The sequence below is a fragment of the Dromiciops gliroides genome, chromosome 5, assembly GCF_019393635.1.
Source record: "Dromiciops gliroides isolate mDroGli1 chromosome 5, mDroGli1.pri, whole genome shotgun sequence".
Lineage (NCBI taxonomy): Eukaryota > Metazoa > Chordata > Mammalia > Microbiotheria > Microbiotheriidae > Dromiciops > Dromiciops gliroides.
The window spans coordinates 62135188-62155562 of record NC_057865.1 but is presented as its reverse complement, the minus strand read 5'-3'; the positions used below and the strand labels follow the sequence as shown (position 1 = coordinate 62155562).

At 39.3% G+C, this 20375-nt stretch overlaps 1 protein-coding gene across 3 annotated transcripts in view; it reads right to left on the bottom strand.

Annotated features, from left to right (window-relative positions):
- The window catches only part of KIAA1217 (KIAA1217 ortholog), a 587997-nt gene extending 568397 nt beyond the window's left edge, over nt 1-19600 (bottom strand). For all 3 annotated transcript variants that reach the window (XM_043968401.1, XM_043968404.1, XM_043968405.1), the window contains exon 1: nt 19296-19600. In XM_043968401.1, coding sequence (XP_043824336.1) covers nt 19296-19506 — 211 coding nt within the window. In that variant the 5' untranslated portion in view covers nt 19507-19600. The remainder of the gene's footprint in view (nt 1-19295) is intronic.
- Nucleotides 19601-20375: the final 775 nt, after the last annotated feature.

Genomic DNA, 20375 nt, shown 5'->3' with positions numbered 1-20375 from the left:
ATGTATTTTTTAAAAAATGGCATGTTGTTCCTCTTTCTACACTTCCACTGAGGAATGAATACATTTACTGACATGCTGATAAATAACTAAGTAACAGGAGAAAGGAAAGAAAATTTCAGCAGCCTGCCAATTTTAGGTTCCCACAAGCACTTATTAATAATACACCTATTATTTATTATAGCTCTGTGCTATGTGCTAGGAATTCAAAGACAAAAACCAAAAGGGCAGTTCTTACCCTCAAGGAACTTCCATTCCAAATTTAGATGCAAGCAGAAAAAATGCCCAAATCAACTTGATAAATTGGATGGAACTCAGGGGAACAAATGCCCCCAGCTCTATATCCTTTGAAGGTTTTTCATGAAGTCAAATAAAAGTAGCAACACTGTAAATTTCATTTTTTTTTTCAGGGCAATGGGGGCCAAGCGACTTGCACAGGGTCACACAGCCAGCAAGTGTCAAATGTCTGAGGCCGGATCCGAACTCAGGTACTCCTGAATCCAGGGCCGGCACTCCATCCACTGCGCCACCCAGCCGCCCCCTCAATTTCTAATTTACACAAAGGGAGAAATGGAGTTGCACAGCTAAACAATCCTTTTATAGACTTGCCAAACTCTTAAAATAGATAAATTTAGATAAAAGCACATGTTCATGTTGATGCTGTTGGTTTTTTGTCTGATTGAGGGGCAGGTAGGAGAAGGATAAACTAAATCACTGGGTTGACCTATACTACTGGATTTTGAGCTGCTCTGCTCTGCTCTAAGTCAGAACCTTATCACTTTTGCCTGGACTATTTCAAAAGTGTTCTAATTACTTTTCCTCCTCCAAGTCTCTCTCTCCTCTTTAATCCATCTTTCTCACAGTGGCCAAATTGATATTCCAAAACCATAGATCCAACCATGTCACTCCTCCTACTAAGAGATCTCCAGAGGTTTCATTTTGACTTTGAGATAAAACATAAAATCTTCAGACTGGCAGTGAAAACCCTCCACAATCTGACTCCTATCTCCCTTACTAGTTATATTTCATAGAATCCTCCCTTCACCCATTCTCTGTTCCACTCAAGCTGACTTATTACCTCTTCCCTGTACACAACATCCCATCTCCCATCTTGGAACCTTTGCAAAAGGCTGTGCCTGATGCCTAAATTGGGCTCCCTTATCACTTCTGCCTCTTAGTCTCTTCAGCTTCCATCAAAGCACAGCTCTATTGCCTCTTCCTATATGATCACCTCTTTTTTACCTACTGATTACTTTATATGTATGTCATACATATAAAAGCAATGCAAAGTCATTCATCTCCCTCTTGAAATTGCTCTGCTTTACTTTCTATGTACAACGTAAGGCTGTGGACTATCTGTTTTTTATCTTTGTATTCCTAACAACTAACACAGTGTTTGGACATAAAATCTTTCAATCTGTTGAATTGAATTGAATTGATTGTTGGGAACGTTCTTAATTTATTAAGTGATGATACAATCTTCACTTTAACTGAAGATCTAAGGAATGTGTTTTCCAGTAAAAGAGTAAATATGAATTAGGGATAAGGATAAGGACTGGATTTGTGAATTTCCAGGTGAGGAAGCTCCTTCTACAAATATAGGTGTTTTCTCTTCAACATATATTATTAGAGTGTTGCCAAAAGCATTGAGAGATTAATTTTCAGAGTCACAGAGGCAGTATTTGTAAGAGGTGGGACAGGAACCGAGTCTTTCTGGCTGTGTGGTCCACTCTCTGTCTTTTATGTAATATTCCCTGTCTGGAGGTGTGACTTATATTGCTAAAACCACGGTCATCTTGAACGTTCAAGACATGATGAACACAGGACTTTACAAACATGTAAACAATAGTACAACATAGAGGTAGCTAGGTATCTCAGTGGATAGAGCTCTTAGGCCTGTAGTCAGGAAGATCTCAGTTCAAATCTGGCCTCAGACATGCATTAGTTGGGTGACCCTGGGCAAATTAGTTAACATCTGTTTGCTTTAATCCACTGGTGAAGGAAATGGCAAACCACTCCAGTATCTTTGCCAAGAAAAGCCCATATGGAGTCACAGAGTCAGGCACAACTGAACGAACAAACAACAAATATATTGACAAAAGTTTCTGAATCTCAAAAGTTACTCACCTAGTATAGCTAAGCACTTAGGAATGCGGATACACATTTTGAGTGGAAAAAACCTATTTAGTGGAAATACCCTTTTTATTGTTCTTTTGTGCTTTGTTTGATTGAGTGTTTTTCTCCCATTCTGTAAATTCTTCCCCTACTCATATTATGAAAATGAAAATTAATGGAAACCACTTTAGGCAAAGACTGCAAAAACAAATGGCACCCAGATTTCTCTTTTTCCCTTTAGAATAACATGAATTCACATAGATTATAATTGTCAGTCTGCTTAACTTCAACTTGTGAGTTTAAGTATTGCATGTCTGGTTGTTGCAAGAAGTCAGCTGTGGCTATAAAACATATGCAACCAGGCTATTTAAAAATATTTGGCCCTTAGACAAATGGCTGCTATCTCAACAAGCCACTGTCTAAGTTATATGTTAATAGCTTGTCCTTGGAAGAGAGAAAAATCTACCTATGGACTACTAAGAAACCAAATATCCCAAATCCCAGAAGCTTGGCAAATTCTTATACTTTCATTAATTTTGTTGTTGTTGTTGTTGAGAGGTTCTAGCACAGTTTTTTTTTTAAAGTTTTAGTGGTTATTTAAAAGTGATTCTTTCAGCTACATACTTTTTTTGCGTTTTTAAAATTTTTTTTGCTACATACATTGTTTTTTGGTGAGGCAATTGGGGTTAAGTGACTTGCCCAGGGTCACACAGCTAGTAAGTGTGTAAAGTGTCTGAGGCCATATTTGAACTCAGGTCCTCCTGAATCCAGGGCCAGTGCTCTATCCACTGTGCCACCTAGCTGCCCCGCTACATACATTTTAAGAAGAACATTAATGTATTTAATAAATACAGTACCATTATTTTATCTCTCACACATAAAATCCAAGAGGTCAAGTCTATAAAATTCCCTGCCTACTAAAGTCCACTTAGACCTGGATTTCTGCCTTACTCAGAAAGTCAAATAGTTTCACAACTTAAGAATCTACCTTTGAAATATAAACATTGATGTCTATAGATATTTGGTAGTGAGGTGGCTCAGTGGATAGAACACTAGGCCCAGAATGAGGAAGACCCATCTTTCTGAGTTCAAATCTGCCTCAGATACTTACTAGCTGTTTCACCCTGGGCATGTCACTTTATTCTGTTTGCCTTAGTTTCCTCATCTGTAAAATGAACTGGAGAAAGAAATGGCAAACCACTAGTATTTTTGCCAAGAAAACCCCAAATAGGATCACAAAGAGTTGGACACAACTGAACAACAACATGGATAATGGAATTCCCTTTGAACGGGTAAACAATCACTTAAAAACCAATATGTGAGAATAGATATCAAAATGTATACGAAGAGGATGGGCGAGTGAAGAAGGAATGGTCATGGGAAGTCACATGTTTAGAAAATATGGTGTTTGCCCAAGGATACTAAATTACTGGTTCTTAAAATAAACTTTGTATATGTGTCAAATGAGAGGCAACGTGGTATAGTGGATAGAGAGCTGGCTTCTGTCTGAGAAAGGAAGACCTGAGTTTGAAAGTACAGCAGAGGTTAATTTCTATCATTGTAGGGAGTTCCCTCATCGGGAGTTCTTTACATTAGCAAAATCTCAAGTCTGGTCAATGTATCAAAGAGAAACCTCTTACATTTAATTTCTACAATTTTTATACTCTCCAAGGTAGATGACTAATGAGTAAAACAGGATATGTTGAATACGTACATAAGAGCCATATACATATGTGTAGTATAAATACATTTTCAGACAAACATAAAACCCCACAGCCTGACTAAATGACATCCCTTAAGTCTTTTAATAATGAACTTCCTTTAAAATAAAACTTTAAAAAAGTTAACATGTGGGTTGTATTTGTAAGTATGCATTGTCAGGAAATGTGATTGTTAAGTAACAGATCCCGACAGATATATCAGTCAGCAGATGTTTCTTGTATATAATAAAGGATCCTTTCTTTATTGGAGTTATGTTTTAATTTATCTTTGTGGCATAAAAATACATTCTCTGTCATTCTGGAAATGGGAAATTAAAAAAAAAACATTTAACCCATTGAAGTTTCTTTCTTTGAGGCAGAAAGTAGGGCCAAAACATATGAGTAGGGCTTTCTCCATGACTCATGACCATATAGATCATTAACCCAAATGGCAGTAATAGTTAACAGTATAAAAAGTTCACAAAGAAGCAGGGGCTTTCTTTTGTCTAGATTGTCAAATTCCCAGACTCTTAGTCGATCTGGCCATGAGCTAAGAAGGTTGTTACTGCATGACTACAAAGATAAGTCTGCACTGTAGAACCACAGGCAAGTGGGCAGACAGATAGATGACCATGATAGAGGAGTGCATGAATATCTTAGATCAATGGAATATGTTTCAAGAAAATCTGGTTTTGGTCTCTCTCTCTCTCTCTCTCTCTCTCCCCTTCCATCCTTTCTCTTCCTTCCTTCCTTCTCTTTTACTTTCCTTCCTTCTCTTTCTTTTTTCTTTCTTTCCTCCCTCTCTCCTTTCCTTCCTTCCCTCCCTTTCTTCCTTCTTTTTTCCTCCTTTCCTTCCTTCTTTCTTTCATTTTTTTCCTTCTTTCTTTTTTTGAAAGGGAATAGGGTAGGGTGCAGACCTAGGGCCTCATTAGTCTGTGAAACCCTTTTTACCAATGCAGGTCATAGGACAACTGGTAGGCAATTTATGTCTCTCACTTGGTTTTTGTTTTCTGTGGGGCAATGAGGGTTAAGTGACTTGCCCAGGGTCACACAGCTAGTAAGTGTCAACTATCTGAGGCCGGATTTGAACTCAGGTACTCCTGAATCTAGGGCCGGTGCTTTAACCACTGTGCCACCTAGCTGCTCCCGCAATTTATGTCTCAAGAGAAATTAAGTGATTTGCCCAAGTCATATAGTCAATTTGTGTCAGGGCAGAACTAAAATGCAGGTTTTCCTGATTCCGAGGCTCACTCTTCTATCCACCCTCCTGGACGGTCTCTTGAGAAAACATGCACTATATACAATTCAACAAACATTTCAAGTTATATTTTCATTTATCTTTCTGGTATAAAAGTACTATGTACAGAGAACTATGTAAGTGCTCAGAGAGATACACAGTTTAGATAGTATATTATTATCTAAATAGTGGGACAGTATATTCTATATGCAATTCACAAATAGATGATTTGTATATAAAGGGAAAAGTGTGGTTCCAGGGAAGTCATTTAATCTCTCACATCATAGAATTTGACAGTTGAAAGCTCTCTGGGCTTCAGTTTCTTCATCTGTAAAATGAAAGGATCAGGCTTACTGGCCTCTGAGGTCCCTTTCCACTGTAAATCTTAGAATCATATGATTCGAAGAGTCATGGGAGGTCTGGGGTGTGTGTGTGTGGGGGGAGGCTTCATAGTGGAGGCAATGCTTTGTCTTTAAAAACATGAGAGAATGAAGAATATTAATGAATTCAATAATAGGCATTCAAAGGGGATGGGTGGAATACTGAAGGATTGTTTTAGATATAAGAAAATGAACCAAGGCACTGAGGAGTTCAGTTAGGCTTCAAGGTAGCCTGGAGGCAATAATATGTTTAAGTATATGTAGATTGGCACCACTGTGGGGGTTTGTGAATACCAGGCTGGGGAATTTAAACTTTATGTGGTTGGCAAATGGAAACCATTCCATAGTTTTAAGTAGAGAGGTAACATGAACAGTATATACATGAAAAAAATTATGCTGCCAAGAGCTATGGGTGTAAGGGAGGGGGTGGGCAAGTAACGTTAATTATGGTGAGTAGTCATCTATTAGCTGGTATTTCTCTAACATGGTTATCAAATTGTAAGGTCACTCCCTCAACTTTGCTAATTCTGATCAAAAATTCTTTACAATGGACAAATTATGTTTTTTTCTTTGAAATAGATATGGCAGGAAATAAAAATATTTTAAATAGGAAGCTAGAGAGTACTAAGGATTTTGAACAGGTATATAATCAAGATCACAAAAGGAAGACCTAGGGTACTGGGAGTTGCCATGATTGAATTATTCAGGGAGTAAAGCTATCTGGTATTGTTTTTCTTAATATCTAATTTTTAATTACATACAACTTGTCTGTGATCTTTCTGGAGCAATATTTCAGTGGGAAAAGGTGCCAACAAAATGTTCATAAAATCTGTTTAAATTTTGAGGGACATCTTCTGCTATGGCTCCTGAGGGGGGCAGGGAAGTCTCTCCTCATGGAGTCATGTGACTTTGTCTTAAGACTCAAAAAAGGTATAGAATAAACAGGAGATGATTTTAAGGAAAAAAAAACTTTATCAGGCTAAGGACTATGCCCTTAGCATGGAGTTTGAAGATATACCACTGAACACAAATCTGTGCATTTGGACATCTTATCAGGGGAAACACAACAACAGATACTTTCCAAAATACTCTAGACTATTAAAGTAGCCCTGATTATGAGCTAGTGATGAAGATTGAGGAAAAAGTAATAAATTATCAGCATAAACTTGTTCTTAATGGACTGTCAATCCACTCTCCATGTGGAAGAAAAAAAGAAAAAAAAGGACAAAAGGAAATTATCACTGGTGGTGTCTTGGAGTGAGAAATGTTAGTTGTCAGGGACCAGGGTTGATGTTCAGGTCAATACGCAGAAACATAAGTTGTATGTTTGTTACTTTTTCTTATCCTCTTCCTAGAATCATTCATTCATTGAATCAATCCACAATCAATCCCTCTGTTTTCAAAAAGGACCAATGACACTGTGAGGCAGAGTTACACAAAGTCATCAGCCTCACTCTCCCTGCCAGAATCATGGAAGTCAAGTGGCAAGATGAAAGTCAAGATGACTGGTGATGGTCTGGGATGCACCAGATGACCTTGGCATCTTTGATATCTGAGCAAGCTCTGACTGCTCTATAACATCTGCTGTAGCCACCTCCGTGCTGATGAAGCAAGTTGTTCTCATCTGTCCATTCCACCAGGGAAAGTCTTCACGTTTAGGGTTGACATCCCCCCAACTCACCAATGGGTTTGAGGCATGTAGGTTACCCTCGACTTGGCTTAGTCCATCTGCCAAGACACTTTTATTGGAATGTGGCCACTGCATGTGCTACAGCTTCTTGAAATCACAGATGAGAGCTGGGTAGCAGGTGAACACAAAAGGTGGATGAGAAGCCTGAAAAGGCTTTGCACTGAGTAAGCCCTCACACTGAGGTGCTTGTCCACCTGGAACACGCCATATACCCCACAAGCACTTATTAAACATTTGATATATGCCAGATATTGGGTAAGTCAATGGGGATACTAAGACACAAATGGTACAAACACTGCTCTCTAGGAGTTTATTAGAGGAAACAAAACAAATAAATGAACTAATGAATGAATGAATAAATACATAAACAGATAAGCCAATAAATAAATAGATGAATGGATGAATGAACGAATGAATAGTTGAGTAGGCAAATAATTAAATAAAGGGAGGAAGCGGTGGATAGAGTGACAGGCCTAGAGTCAAGACCCGAGTTCAAATATGGCTTCATACACTTACTAGCTGTATGACCCTCAGCAATTCTTATTTTTCTCACTTTTCTCATCTGTAAAATGGGGATAGTAATAGCGTCCACTGCCCAAGGTTGTTGTGAGGATCAAGTGAGATGATGACAGCACCTGTCACATAGTAGGCATTATAGAAATGTTAGCCACTACTATTCTTCTGTTTTCCAGGGAATATTGGCAGTAGGTAATAAACATCTACAACTATTCTGAAGAACTGAAGACAAGGAACCAAAACTGACTAAGCCAGGAACATAACCCTCAAAGGCTTTACAGAGGAACTCAAGGACAACCTCATGATGTGGTGCAAGAAGCCCTGGATTCAGGGCTGGGCTGGAATGTCTGTGAATTCTGTTTTACTTTGAGCAAACTGCTTAACAACCTCAGACCATAACTTCCTCAGTTGGAAAGGGAGACAATTGAAATATGATGATCTCAGAGCTCCCTTCAAGGTCTGTGTCTTCTGACCTTCCATAGGTATTTAACACTAGTGAAGGAGACCATATAGTTTTCTGAAAACTTGAATTTTTACCAAAGCTAAGCCAGCAAATGGAATAAGGAAAGTTAATTTTCTGTCCATCCTGGTAAATTAAGGAAGTTTCTTTCATATCTCTGGCCTGATCCTGGATGCGAGAAGCCAAAAACAAACAGAACTCAGCCAGAGGAAAGTAAGGGGAACTCCAGGAGCCAATGTCAACTTTGACTATATTAAGGGCTAAAATTCTAGCTAGTCTGTCTAAAATATCTAATGAATGGTCACCAATAAATTATAAGCTTTAGCAAGAGTTAGACTTTTAAGCATTTATTAAGGAGAATAAGAATTTGGTAAAGAGAGAGAGAAAGGCCTAGATTCCTATCTATTAAAGGGAGAGCACATTTCTAGCTCCGCTCTCCACCAGAGTCCAAAGGAAAGAGAGCGAGACTGAGCGCCAGTCTCTTCCTTCCTCCTCCCACTAGCCCGCGTCACTTCCTGACGCCAAAGAAAAGACTCCTGGTCTTGCCCTCAAAGACCTTCACTTCATGGGCGGAACTCTTCTACAGTGAGTCTCCAGCAGGTGGCATCATTCCAATCGTTACAACTACTTACCCTAAAGATTTTCTTAAATATCCCCATGAAATGGAAAAGTCCCTCTTTGTCTTTTTTCCTCATGACATTGATGAGGCTCATTTGCTAGCAGGCGCTATGTGACAAGAGATGTGCATGCAGATAGTGAAATACTGGGACACATTAATGAGGATTTGGAACCCTCATTTGTAAAACAGCTGGGCAGACTGTGAAAGGCATTCTTTCTTTGGCTAGATGGAATCAAAGGACCCCATAGAGAATGTATCTCATGAAATCACAGAATCGTAGAAATTGACAGTTCAAAGGGATACCAGCAGCCCACAGAATGCCCACAATCAGATACCTGGCATGTAATCTATCCTTTGCTTGAAGACCTCTAAGGAAGAGAACCCATCGCCTCTTGAGAGAATCAATTCAACTTTTGGAGAGCTCTAATTGTTAGGACATTGCCCTCCTAATATCAAGCAAAAATTAACCTCTTTACAGCTAGCTTCCCATTGCTCTAGGGGCCAAATACTGCAAGTTAATCCTTCTCTAGCCCTTCAAATACTTGAAGACATCAAGTCCTTCTCTAAATTCCCACTCCTGAGTCTTCTCTCCTTCAGACTAAATGTCACCAGTTCCTTGAGTCCTTATATGGGCATGAACTCAAGCCCTTCACCATTCAGATTCCTGGATGTTCTTCTTAAACTGTCTTTAAGCCTACCTTGACTTCATTAGCTCCATGTACTGATAAGTTAGCTCACATTGTTAGAAAGAACATAGAATTAATGTGCTAAAGTTAACATTCTAATCACTAGCTTTACATGTAATTTCCACCTTATTTTTATGGGACAGACTGCATACTTAGCCTTGGCTACTTTTTTATTTTTTATTATCTATCTATGTATTCGTTCATTCATTTAGTTATTTGTTTTCTTATTAATTAATCTATCCATTCATCCATCTATATCATCTATCTATCTATCTATCTATCTATCTATCTATCTATCTATCTATCTATCTATCTATCTATCTATCTATCTATCTATCTATCTATCTATCTATCTATCTAGCAGGGCAATGAGGTTTAAGTGATTTGCCCAGGGTCACACAGCTAGTAAGTGTCAAGTGTCTGAGGCCACATTTGAACTCAGGTCCTCCTGAATCTAGGGCCAGTGCTCAATCCACTGTGCCACCTAGCTGCCCACCTTGGTTACTTTTTAAAAAATATACAACTGTGTGTTATTAGTCACAAGGTAGCCAGGCAGGAGGGTGGGGACAGAGCCCTGCAAATGCATCACTGGTGCTGGAGAAACAAAAACAAAAACCCAACAGTAACAGTATGAAGGGAATACTTGGCTGGAAACACACTTGCTAGTGGAAAGTTAGTGGCCCCATCTTCCTATACAAAGAAGGATACACTGAATAATGACAGAATATCATTACAAACTTATCTTAGAGATGTGTTTATCAGAGCTTTAAAGATTATGTGGACACTGTTAACTCATGAATGTGACTACAAACCACGTAGACCACCTCATGGTAGGACATTCAGCACAGAAGAGGTGGACAATCAGGGGTCATATCTGCAAAGCTGAGGTCACAACTGTGACTACAATGCCACCTTTGTCAATGAAGCAGTGAAATGAAACTTAATGCAAAGTCACTGAGGACCTCTTGGATGCCTTGAGTCCAAGCTTCTCATTTTACAGAGGAAAAAAACTGAGGACCATAGAGGTAAAATGATATGCCCAAGGTCCCAAAGGTAGGTAAGTGGCAAGATTCATATTAGGACCCAGATCTTTTGACTCTGGATCCTGCAGCCATTGGTCTAGCTGTATTGCCCTACAGCTGCTACATGGACCTATCCCCAATGCCAGTTCAGGAGTGGTCACATCTGAGCCCTCTCAGTATTCTCCCATTCTTGAATCACACAACCAATGGCTCCTTCTGATATGAAAAGGAGGCAAAAAGGGTTCAGAATTACAACATGTTCATACTTTGTTTTATACTTTCATCCCCTCAATGACCATTTTTTTTTTGGTGAGGCAATTGGGGTTAAGTGACTTACCCAGGGTCACACAGCTAGTAAGTGTTAAGTGTCTGAGACAGGATTTGAACTTAGGTCTTCCTGAATCCAGGGTCGGTGCTCTATCCACTACACCACCTAGCTGCCCCCTCAATGATAATTTTTAAGTGGTTGACTTGTGCAGGTCTCAGTAGTACACACCTCAGATGAGGTACAAAATCTCGATATCATGCTTCTTGCCTTCGGGGGTTTATAGTCTATTAGGAAGATTAGGGTATAAATATAAATAATGACAACATAATATAATATAAGAGGATTGAAAAGAGAGGCACTCAAAGAAGTACTTCATGAGGTCTAGGGAGGAGATCATCATGAAAAAGATATTTTATGGAGGAATAGCATTTGAGTTAGGTTTTCAAGGATTGGTAGAAATTCAGTAGGTGAAGGGGAGAGAGAGAGAGAGAGAGGACATTGTATATGAATAAGAGTCAGCAAGGGCATGAAGGAAGAAAAGAGCAGGATATGTTAAGGTGGTTAAAAAAACATTGTTTGTCTAGACAGAGCTTTATATGAGATTTAGGCTGGAAAGGCCAGGTGGTACCATATTGTGGAGGGCCTTGAATGACAGACTAAAGAGTTGGAATTTACTCATCAGGCAGGAACGTAATGCTCTAGCCAAACTGGCCTGTGATTCTGCACAGGCTACCTACCTCCCAGGCATGGAAGTCGCTTCCTTTTTATCTCCCTCTCTTGGATCCATTAGTTTCTTTCAAGATTTGGCTCAAGTGCCATCTCCTTCAAGAAGGTTTTCCTGATTCTCCCAGGTGTTAGTCCCTGCCTTCCCTTCCCCGAGCATGACCTGTAGTAATTAATCTGTGAACAAATTCAGTCTCTCTAGTAGAATCAGGTCAGTAGAGGTCAGGGACTGTTCACTTATGTCTCTGTGTTGCCCCACATTCAGCACAATGCTTTGACATAAGGGGTGCTTCATAAATGCTTGTTGATTGATAGGCAATAGGAAGCTGCCAAATATTTCTGAGCAGAAGAATGACATGAGCAGATCTACTTGTAAGAAAGATTATTCTAGGGGCAACTAGGTGGCACAGTGGATAGAGCACTGGCCCTGGAGTCAAGAGGACCTGAGTTCAAATCCAGCCTCAGACACTCAACACTCACCAGCTGTGTGACCCTGGGCAAGTCACTTAACCCCAATTGCCTCACTAAAAAAAAAAGAAAGAAAGAAAAAAAAAGAAAAAAAAGAAAGATTATTCTAGTAGCAGAAGTGGAAAGAATGGTTAGCCTATTGCAATTGTTTGGGCCTAGTATATAATGCAAAATTCACAGAACCACAGACCATCACAATTGAAAGGGCCCTCAGAGGCCATCTACTTCAACACCTAATTAACAAGAATTCTTTCAGTATCATACCCACTGAAGACTTCTAGGGGCTGCCAAGTCCTACTGTACCACATTATGTGAGGGCATAATTCAATTTATGAGGAAGCTTTCTCTTACTTCAACACCAAATCTACCTCAAATTTCTACCCATTGCTCCTTTGTCCTCTTTGGGATCAAGCAGAATAAATCTCATCTCTCCTCCATGTGCCAATCTTGAAATACTTCAAGACTTTCCCCACATCCTCCATAAATCTTTTCTTCTCCAGGGTAACCACCTAAGTTCCTTCATCTGGCAGGATTTCAAGGCTCTTCACCAATCTGTTTCCCTTATTCTAAAGGCTCTGCAGCTTCCTCCAATGCAGGACCCTAAAATGAACGTAATACTCTACATATGGTCAGACTAGGGCACAGTACAATATGATCTTCACACCTTGTAGTCTTAAGCACAAGATACTTCTTAATGCAACCTAAGATTGCATTCATTTGCCTGATGATCCACCAGAACTCTGAGATCCTTTTCAGGCAAACTCTTCTCAAGCCACAACTGCCTCCCATCTTGTATTCTGGAAACTGATTTTTTGAACACATGTATAAGACTTTACATTTATCCCTTCTGAGTATCACCTTAGATTCAGTCCAACCTTCTGATTTTTTGAGATCTTCTTAGATGGTGAATCTGTTATCCATTTTATGAGCTATTCCTCCCAGTTTTATGTCATTTGTACATAATAAAGATGTCATCTATGCCTTTATCCAACTCATTGATGTCTATATTAAATTCAGGACCAGGCACAGATCTTTGGGACAATGTATGAGAGAATGTCTTCCAATTAATGTGTTCGTTTTTACTACTTAATGTATTGATAATCCAACATGAGATAATATCCCATTATGATACTTCTTGTGACCTTGGCTTTCCTAGAGAGTATGCAACACTACTCCAGCTCTCAACGGTTTGAACTGTGGAGATAATAATTTGGGGGCACAAGAAGACAGTTTCCCTTGCTGCGAAAAGGTAGCCTGTGGACAAAGATTTCAGGGAATTAGGATGGAATTTCATTTGGGCCAGTGAGGAGGACTATGCATTTCTCTGAAGTTCTTCAGAAAAGAAACCTCAACTTGGTCATAGCCATTTCAAGTTAAACATGATTAAAGAAAATTCTGGAATGCTGGGCTTAGATGACTCCCATAGCTTATTTTCTCTTCAAAGCACTAGGCACATATTAACCAATTCATTAATCCTCAACACGGCTTCTCCTCTTGAACTGCATATTACTGTTCATTTATGGTTGGAGAAACTCAGTGAGTGAGGTTAATTGCATTGCCCAAGGCCATAGAGGAAGTCAGTGTCAGAGAAAGAATTAGACTTGAGTGATTCTGGACCCACAATCTTGTATTAGGACCACCAGGTCATGTTTGATGCCAAAGTTGATCTTTGTGTGTGTGTGTGTGAGAGATGGTAGCCCATTCCTTAAAGCTGAAGTGCCCTTTGCTTTTTTTTCCTTTCCTTTTTTTGGGAGTTGGGGGTGGGGCAATGAGGGTTAAGTGACTTGCCCAGGGTCACACAGCTAATAAGTGTCAAGTGTCTGAGCCTGGATTTGAACTCAGGTCCTCCTGAATCCAGGGCAGGTGCTCTATCCACTGCGCCACCTAACTATTTCAGATGGGAAATGATTGATCACAGAGAAGTGGACATTGATTTTTAAAGAGCTAAATGTTTCTGTAAAAGTGTTGCCATCTGCCTATTCACTCACAGTGAGGTGGGGAGAAACAGCACGGTACAGTGGGAAAAGTAATGGCTCTCAGGTCAAAGAACATGAGGTAAAATCCTGATTTTGTCATTTACTACTTTGTAACTTGAGGCAAGTCACTTAACCTCTCTGGGCCTCATTTTCCTCATCTGTAAAAGGAAGGGGTTGGATTAGATGGCCCCGAAGACCCCTTCCCGCTCTATATCTATGACCCTGTAAGCCTATATTTCCAGCACATATTCTATATCTCAGCTTCTTAAACTTTTTCCACTCATGACCCCTTTTCACCCAAGATATTTTTATGCGATCCCAGGTATATAGATATATAAAATAGGTATACATCACCTTTTACTGTTGCCAAATTTTTCATGACCCCCACATTGGCATGCAACCCCATAGGGGGTTGTAACCCACAGTTTGAGAAGCTTTGTTCCATATTGCTGTGTGTGTGTGTGTGTGTGTGTGTGTGTGTGTGTGTGTATGGGGGGGGGCAGGCAGGCAATTGGGGTTAAGTGACTTGCCCAGGGTCACACAGCTAGTAAGTGTCAAGTGTCTGAGGCTGGATTTGAACTCAGGTCCTCCTGAATCCAGGGCCGGTGCTCTATCCACTGCACCACCTAGCTGCCCCCAGACACTGACTTTTGAGCAAAGTCTGCCTACATTTGTTTGCTAGCTCCTTCCTTCCTTCCTTCCTTCCTTCCTTCCTTCCTTCCTTCCTTCCTTCCTTCCTTCCTTCCTTCCTTCCTTCCTTCCTTCCTTCCTTCCTTCCTTCCTTTCCCTTCCCTTCCCTTCCCTTCCCTTCCCTTCCCTTCCCTTCCCTTCCCTTCCCTTCCCTTCCCTTCCCTTCCCTTCCCTTCCCTTCCCTTCCCTTCCCTTCCCTTCCCTTCCCTTCCCTTCCCTTCCTTTCCCTTCCCTTCCCTTCTTTCTTACTTCCTTTTTTAGAAGTGTTCAGAGAGGAGGACATAACAGAAAGGCAGAAGATAAAATTTTGAATCACAAACTGAAGGGAAAGAGAACACGACAAACAAAAAAAGTAAAAAGAAGGAACAAGACAAAAGCAGCCAGAAAATATATTTGACTTTCTTGACATCTCTCAACTTCAATCTTTATGCTTACCACACTGATTTCCATGCATCCCCATTACTTCAATTTTCCCCTTCCTGTTTATTTCTCCCCTTCATGCAGAAAGTCCTATTAGATTTTTTTTTTAAAGCCACTAACCTAAATCCTATTGCTTTCCTGAATCCATTCCACTAAAGGGATTAATCCAAACAGTTGGATGAGTAAGGGGAAAAATATCTTCTGTAGCCAAGTGCTTGTATATAACATCACATCAGAAAAGGAATGGGACACATAAGGGAAAATAATGTGTACAGGCACACTTGTAAGACAAGTGTATTTATTCTTAATTTATCATAGTTGTGAAGGATTACAAATATCTAGTCTAGTATAATTGTAGATATTAGGCACCTTTGCTGGACTTTTCAGGAAACAGATGACACACCCTTAAGTGTTTCTGATTTATTCCATATTTCACAGTGGACATAGCAAATTAAACTGCAACCTGAAATGCCCTTCAATATCTTAAGACAAATAAAAACATATACTTATAGAACTAGTTAATTTAGCTGGTGCTGAAACAAAGCTCAAGGGTGAGTAACTGTAATGACCAGTTTTGTCCTTGGAGAAGAGATGAAGTCCCTTTCTCCTGGTGGAAAGGTGGAAAGCATGGGTGCAGAATGCTGCAATACTACATAACACAGTTATTTTGTCTGTTTTTTTTGTTGTTGTTAGAAGGGAAGGTTCATTTGGAGTGCGGTACAGAGGGGAACATAGCTATGAAGGAGTGTAATATAAAAATGAAACAATGAAACTTATTTTTAAAAAAACCCGGTACCAAATAAAATAGGCTAAACAACCAGCTTTGAATCAACACCAAATAGACAGGATGTTAAAAAACCAAACAAACTAATAAATTGTAGACAACAGTTTACCATGGTTTCCATGACTGTTATGACTAATTAGGTATAATAAAGATGGGCTGTGAACACATACTAAACTCAACAGGATTCATTCTGACAGTCTGTCCAGACCTTTGACCTTTAGAGATTACTTAACACCCTGTAAGATTTCCCTGTTATCTGAAAGGTCTAAGATTACTTGATGATGACAATCATAGTCTGACAAATCTTTCACAGGTAAATACATGCCCTAGGATTCTCAACATGAATGGCCTCATTTAGAAATGGCCTTTAAATGTCTATTTAATTTCCTCATTTAGGAAACCAAATTAAATCAAAGAGACAAACTTTTTTTTGCTCTTAAAAGTTTTAATGATAGACTTCATTATTTTGTTAAGGACAACAGAAAGAGTAATCTCAAAAAGAAAAAAGAAAAGGGAAGATGTGGCTAATAAAGTTATATATATATTATATATAATAAAAAATTTAACTACTAGAAAAATGTGGAAAAGTTAATAGACATATGCATATATGTAGGTAGGTAACACAGTGGATAGAGTGCTGGGCCTAGAGTCAGGAAGACTCATCTTCCTGAGTTCAAATCTGGCTTCACACACTTATTAGCTGTGTGTCCTTGTACAAGTCACTTAACCTTGTTTGCTTCTGTTTCCCTCATCTGTAAAATGAGCTTGAGAAGGAAATGTCAAACTACTCCATTATCTTTGCCAAGAAAACCCCAAATGGGGTCAAGAAGAGTGAGACATGACAGAAAATGACTGAACAGCAGCAAATATACCTATATATGAGGTTATATAGATTTATTACATATATATATATTTTTTATTTATTTTTATTTATTTTTTAAATTTTTTTAAATTTTTTTTTTTTTTTTTGCGGGGCAATGGGGGTTAAGTGACTTGCCCAGGGTCACACAGCTAGTAAGTGTTAAGTGTCTGAGGCTGGATTTGAACTCAGGTATTCCTGAATCCAGGGCCAGCGCTTTAACCACTTCGCCATCTAGCTGCCCCCCATATATATTTAAAGAAGCAAAGATATCAGAAATTACAAATCCAAATTAATAAAATCCATCATAGTTAACTTAAACTGGCTATGCACTTATTCATCAATACTTAAAACAGTCTGAAATTCCTCTCTTGAAATATTTATAATATAAAATTAAAATCTAACCATTCATAAATGTGACATTTATAGCCCCTCCCCCCCCAACTGGAATCATCATTTTATTGTCAGCCTTCATCAAACAAAATAAAAACCCACCTTAAAGTGGCACTATTTAGCTTGCTCTCCCTTTTATTCTTCAGATTTGTCTCCAAGTGATTTTTTAGCTCTTTTTAAGAAAAACACTATAAATAACTGCCCCTCCCCTCCCCCCAGAACAGAGAATGTCCAGAAGAAAGAAGAAGAGAGTTAACAGCTTTTTGAAGAATGAAGGTATTTGGGAATGAGTATCTAGCTTGCCAAGGTGAGGACTTTCAAGGAATGCACTTATCTGGGTGAGTGAATTCTGATAGGTTTGTTTCAAAATATACATTTTCTTCCTTTTTAGTCATCTCATGTGTTCAAGTACTCTGGAAATGCTGGGCAGTCTTCAAGTTTAGGTGATGTTTTTTTCTCTTTCTTTCTTTTTATAGGGTTTTTCTGGCTTTCACACACATCACAACATCAAAGAAAGTGTCCCTTTTAGACGGCCAAATTCAGTCTGTTCTGTAACTGACTTTGACACTTCTAAGCCTTTCGCGACTGGTTTCGACATTTGCCTTTTACACAGGATGGCAACTCTTGTGTTGTTTTTTTTTCTGGTACAAATACATTACTCATCACACTAGGTAAGAAAATGTGTCACCATTTCTTTATACACATGCAATAAGTTATACTAAGGGGGAAAAATAAACTTTTTTTCCAAAGATGGAAATTTATACCTTTGAATTGGAATGCAATGGGGAAAATCTGTAGTTGCCAGTTAAATCGCACTGCATTTTTTATTTTTTATTTCTTTACTATTTAATGCTCTGCTCATTTTAATGGAAAAAGACTCTGACTTCAAATTGCACTGCCGCCCTATGTGCCTGGAATGCATTCCCTCATTCCGTCTGCCTCATAGATCTCACTTTTTCTAGAAGATGGAGTTCAAGCACCATCTTCTATATGTAACCTTTTTTGATGCCCCATCCTTCCTCTCAAACTAGTGTGTATGGAACTACTTCACACAATTTTCTTGTATGTATTAATCTTAGATTTATACTATCTATAGCATATATCCATATATCTCCATCTCCATCTCAATATCAGTATCAATATCACTCTCTCTAGCTCTCTACTTCTTGTCTCTCCCAATAGATTGTATGCTTCCTGTGAGTAAGGCTGTTTCATTCTTTGTATTGCTATCCTCTACCATGGCTCTCCCAGTGCCTGGCACATAGCAGGGAGTTAATAAGTACTGATTGACTAATTGACTGTAATATGAAGTGAAGTATTTAATTAGAATGGCATTTTGCTTTTGAAAACTTGACTCCAAAGTGTGTGTAGAATACAAAAGAATTTCATTTAAGTCTCTATTTTAAAAAGCCTTGTGTTAAAGTTATCAACGCTTCTTGGTAATATCACCCCACTGTAGTTTTTAATAGACAAGAAGAGCAGAAATGAATTTAGCCTTTTCAGCCTTGCCTCTGCTGCCCCCACCATTGCTTGCATGACAATAACAAATAGGTGATCATTTCAGTAAGGCATTGAATTTCTGAGTTTTCTTGAGGAGCCCACCTCTTGGATAGCCTATCTGGGCATATGCCTGACAAGTGAAATGTTCATACAGAACTCTGATTGTCCTCATTTACATTCCTGTACGATATTTAACAATGCTAGCAGGTTTCCTTTGTACTGCCTGGCACAAAACACCATCATTAAATTATTGCTCCATATAGTAATTCATTTTTAAAAGAGACTGCCAAAAATGCAAATGTAAATCTGTATTAAAAAACCCTCTCAACTAGTTAATGAAACGTTTTGTAAAAGGGCTCCCCCACCCCATCTTTTTGCTTCTTTTCCTTTCAGCTAATTATACAATCAAGAGAAACTTTGGGTGACTATTGCTGGTCTAGGAAAGACTTTTAAACACAGTCTGGGATGTAATCAGTCATTCTGAAAGAGGAGTGTAAAGTATCAGTTATACACTTTCCTAACTTCATTTGCTTTTACTGCCCCTTGATTAACTACGGATTTTTAAAAAATTATTACCCACCTCTTGCCAATAATTGGCTATTTTAGTAACTCGCTCTGGAACTTTTGGACCAAAAGGAAAAAAAAAATTGCATACATGCACACAGATAACTTCCTGAAACCAGAAAGTCCAACTCATTTAAGATACCCAGTAGTATCATTATGCCAGTAAGTAAGCTTAAAAGCTTCCAGCTGATGGAGAAGGGGACCCGGGAGACTGGCAGCAAACATTACCTTTGCGCGAAGGAGGCTTGCCTGGAGCGCTCGTGGCTGCTGTTTGCACCTGCTGCTGTTTGCCCAGATTTCCTTCACTTCCAATTTTCAAATTCTTCTCCCCTAAATTGGGTTTTTTCTGCCTGCTGTCCTGCTCGTCCCTCCTGGATAATGGCAGCTTAGAAGCTGCATTAGCTGAGAACGGTCTAGCCAAGCGAGAAGGCTTGGACATCTCGAATCAGCCGGAACATTACCTGCTGGGCCAGCAGATTCTGAAAATCCTCTGAGCTTTTTACTTTGCAACTGACCCAGGGAGAGCCTGCTGGATGGAAAGCCCGGGCTTGCCAGTCGGCTCTCTCTTAAACAAAAGCCACGGGGGAGTCACACAGACAGTGTACCAGACCTGTGGAATGTTGATGTGGGCTCCGGTAAAGCAGCTGACGGTTTTGCAATGGTAAATGCTCCAACTCCGAGGGAAAAAAAAAAACAAAACAGATGCTGGGCTCCAAACCGTTCATAACACACACGCCTCCTGGCATGCACAGGCTAGACACTGGGCAGCCTTCAAGTGGGAGAAGAATGTAAACGTTACCCCACCCACTCAGGTGAAATAAAGAAAAATAATCCACATGTGGGGTGAAGATTTCAGTGAAATATGCAATTACATTATACTTCCAGGCGCTGCTTCAAGCACAGACCTCCTCCCCTTAATAAACTTTTGTGATCCCAAGGGTGACTAGGAACGTCTGCCTATCCATATCATTATTTCAAAAGAGAAGAACAAGGCTAGGACTTTGCCCCACTCCTGTTGGTGGTCATCACGATGAATCTGGAATTCTACTGTATCTATAGAGGTCTGAAGGAGGGGGAGTATTTGAGGTTGGAAAGAGCCTAAATCCAAATCACAAAAACAGGGTCATGAAGAGCTAAGACTGTCTGAGGCAGGATTCAAATCCAGGTCTAAGCCAACTCTAGGCGGTGGTCTTTGTGTTATAGCAAACTGCCTTTTAAAGGAAGAGTGAATGATAGTTGACATTGACATAACATTTTAAAGTTGGCTAAACACTTTATGAAGATGTCGTCTCATTTGATCCTCACAAT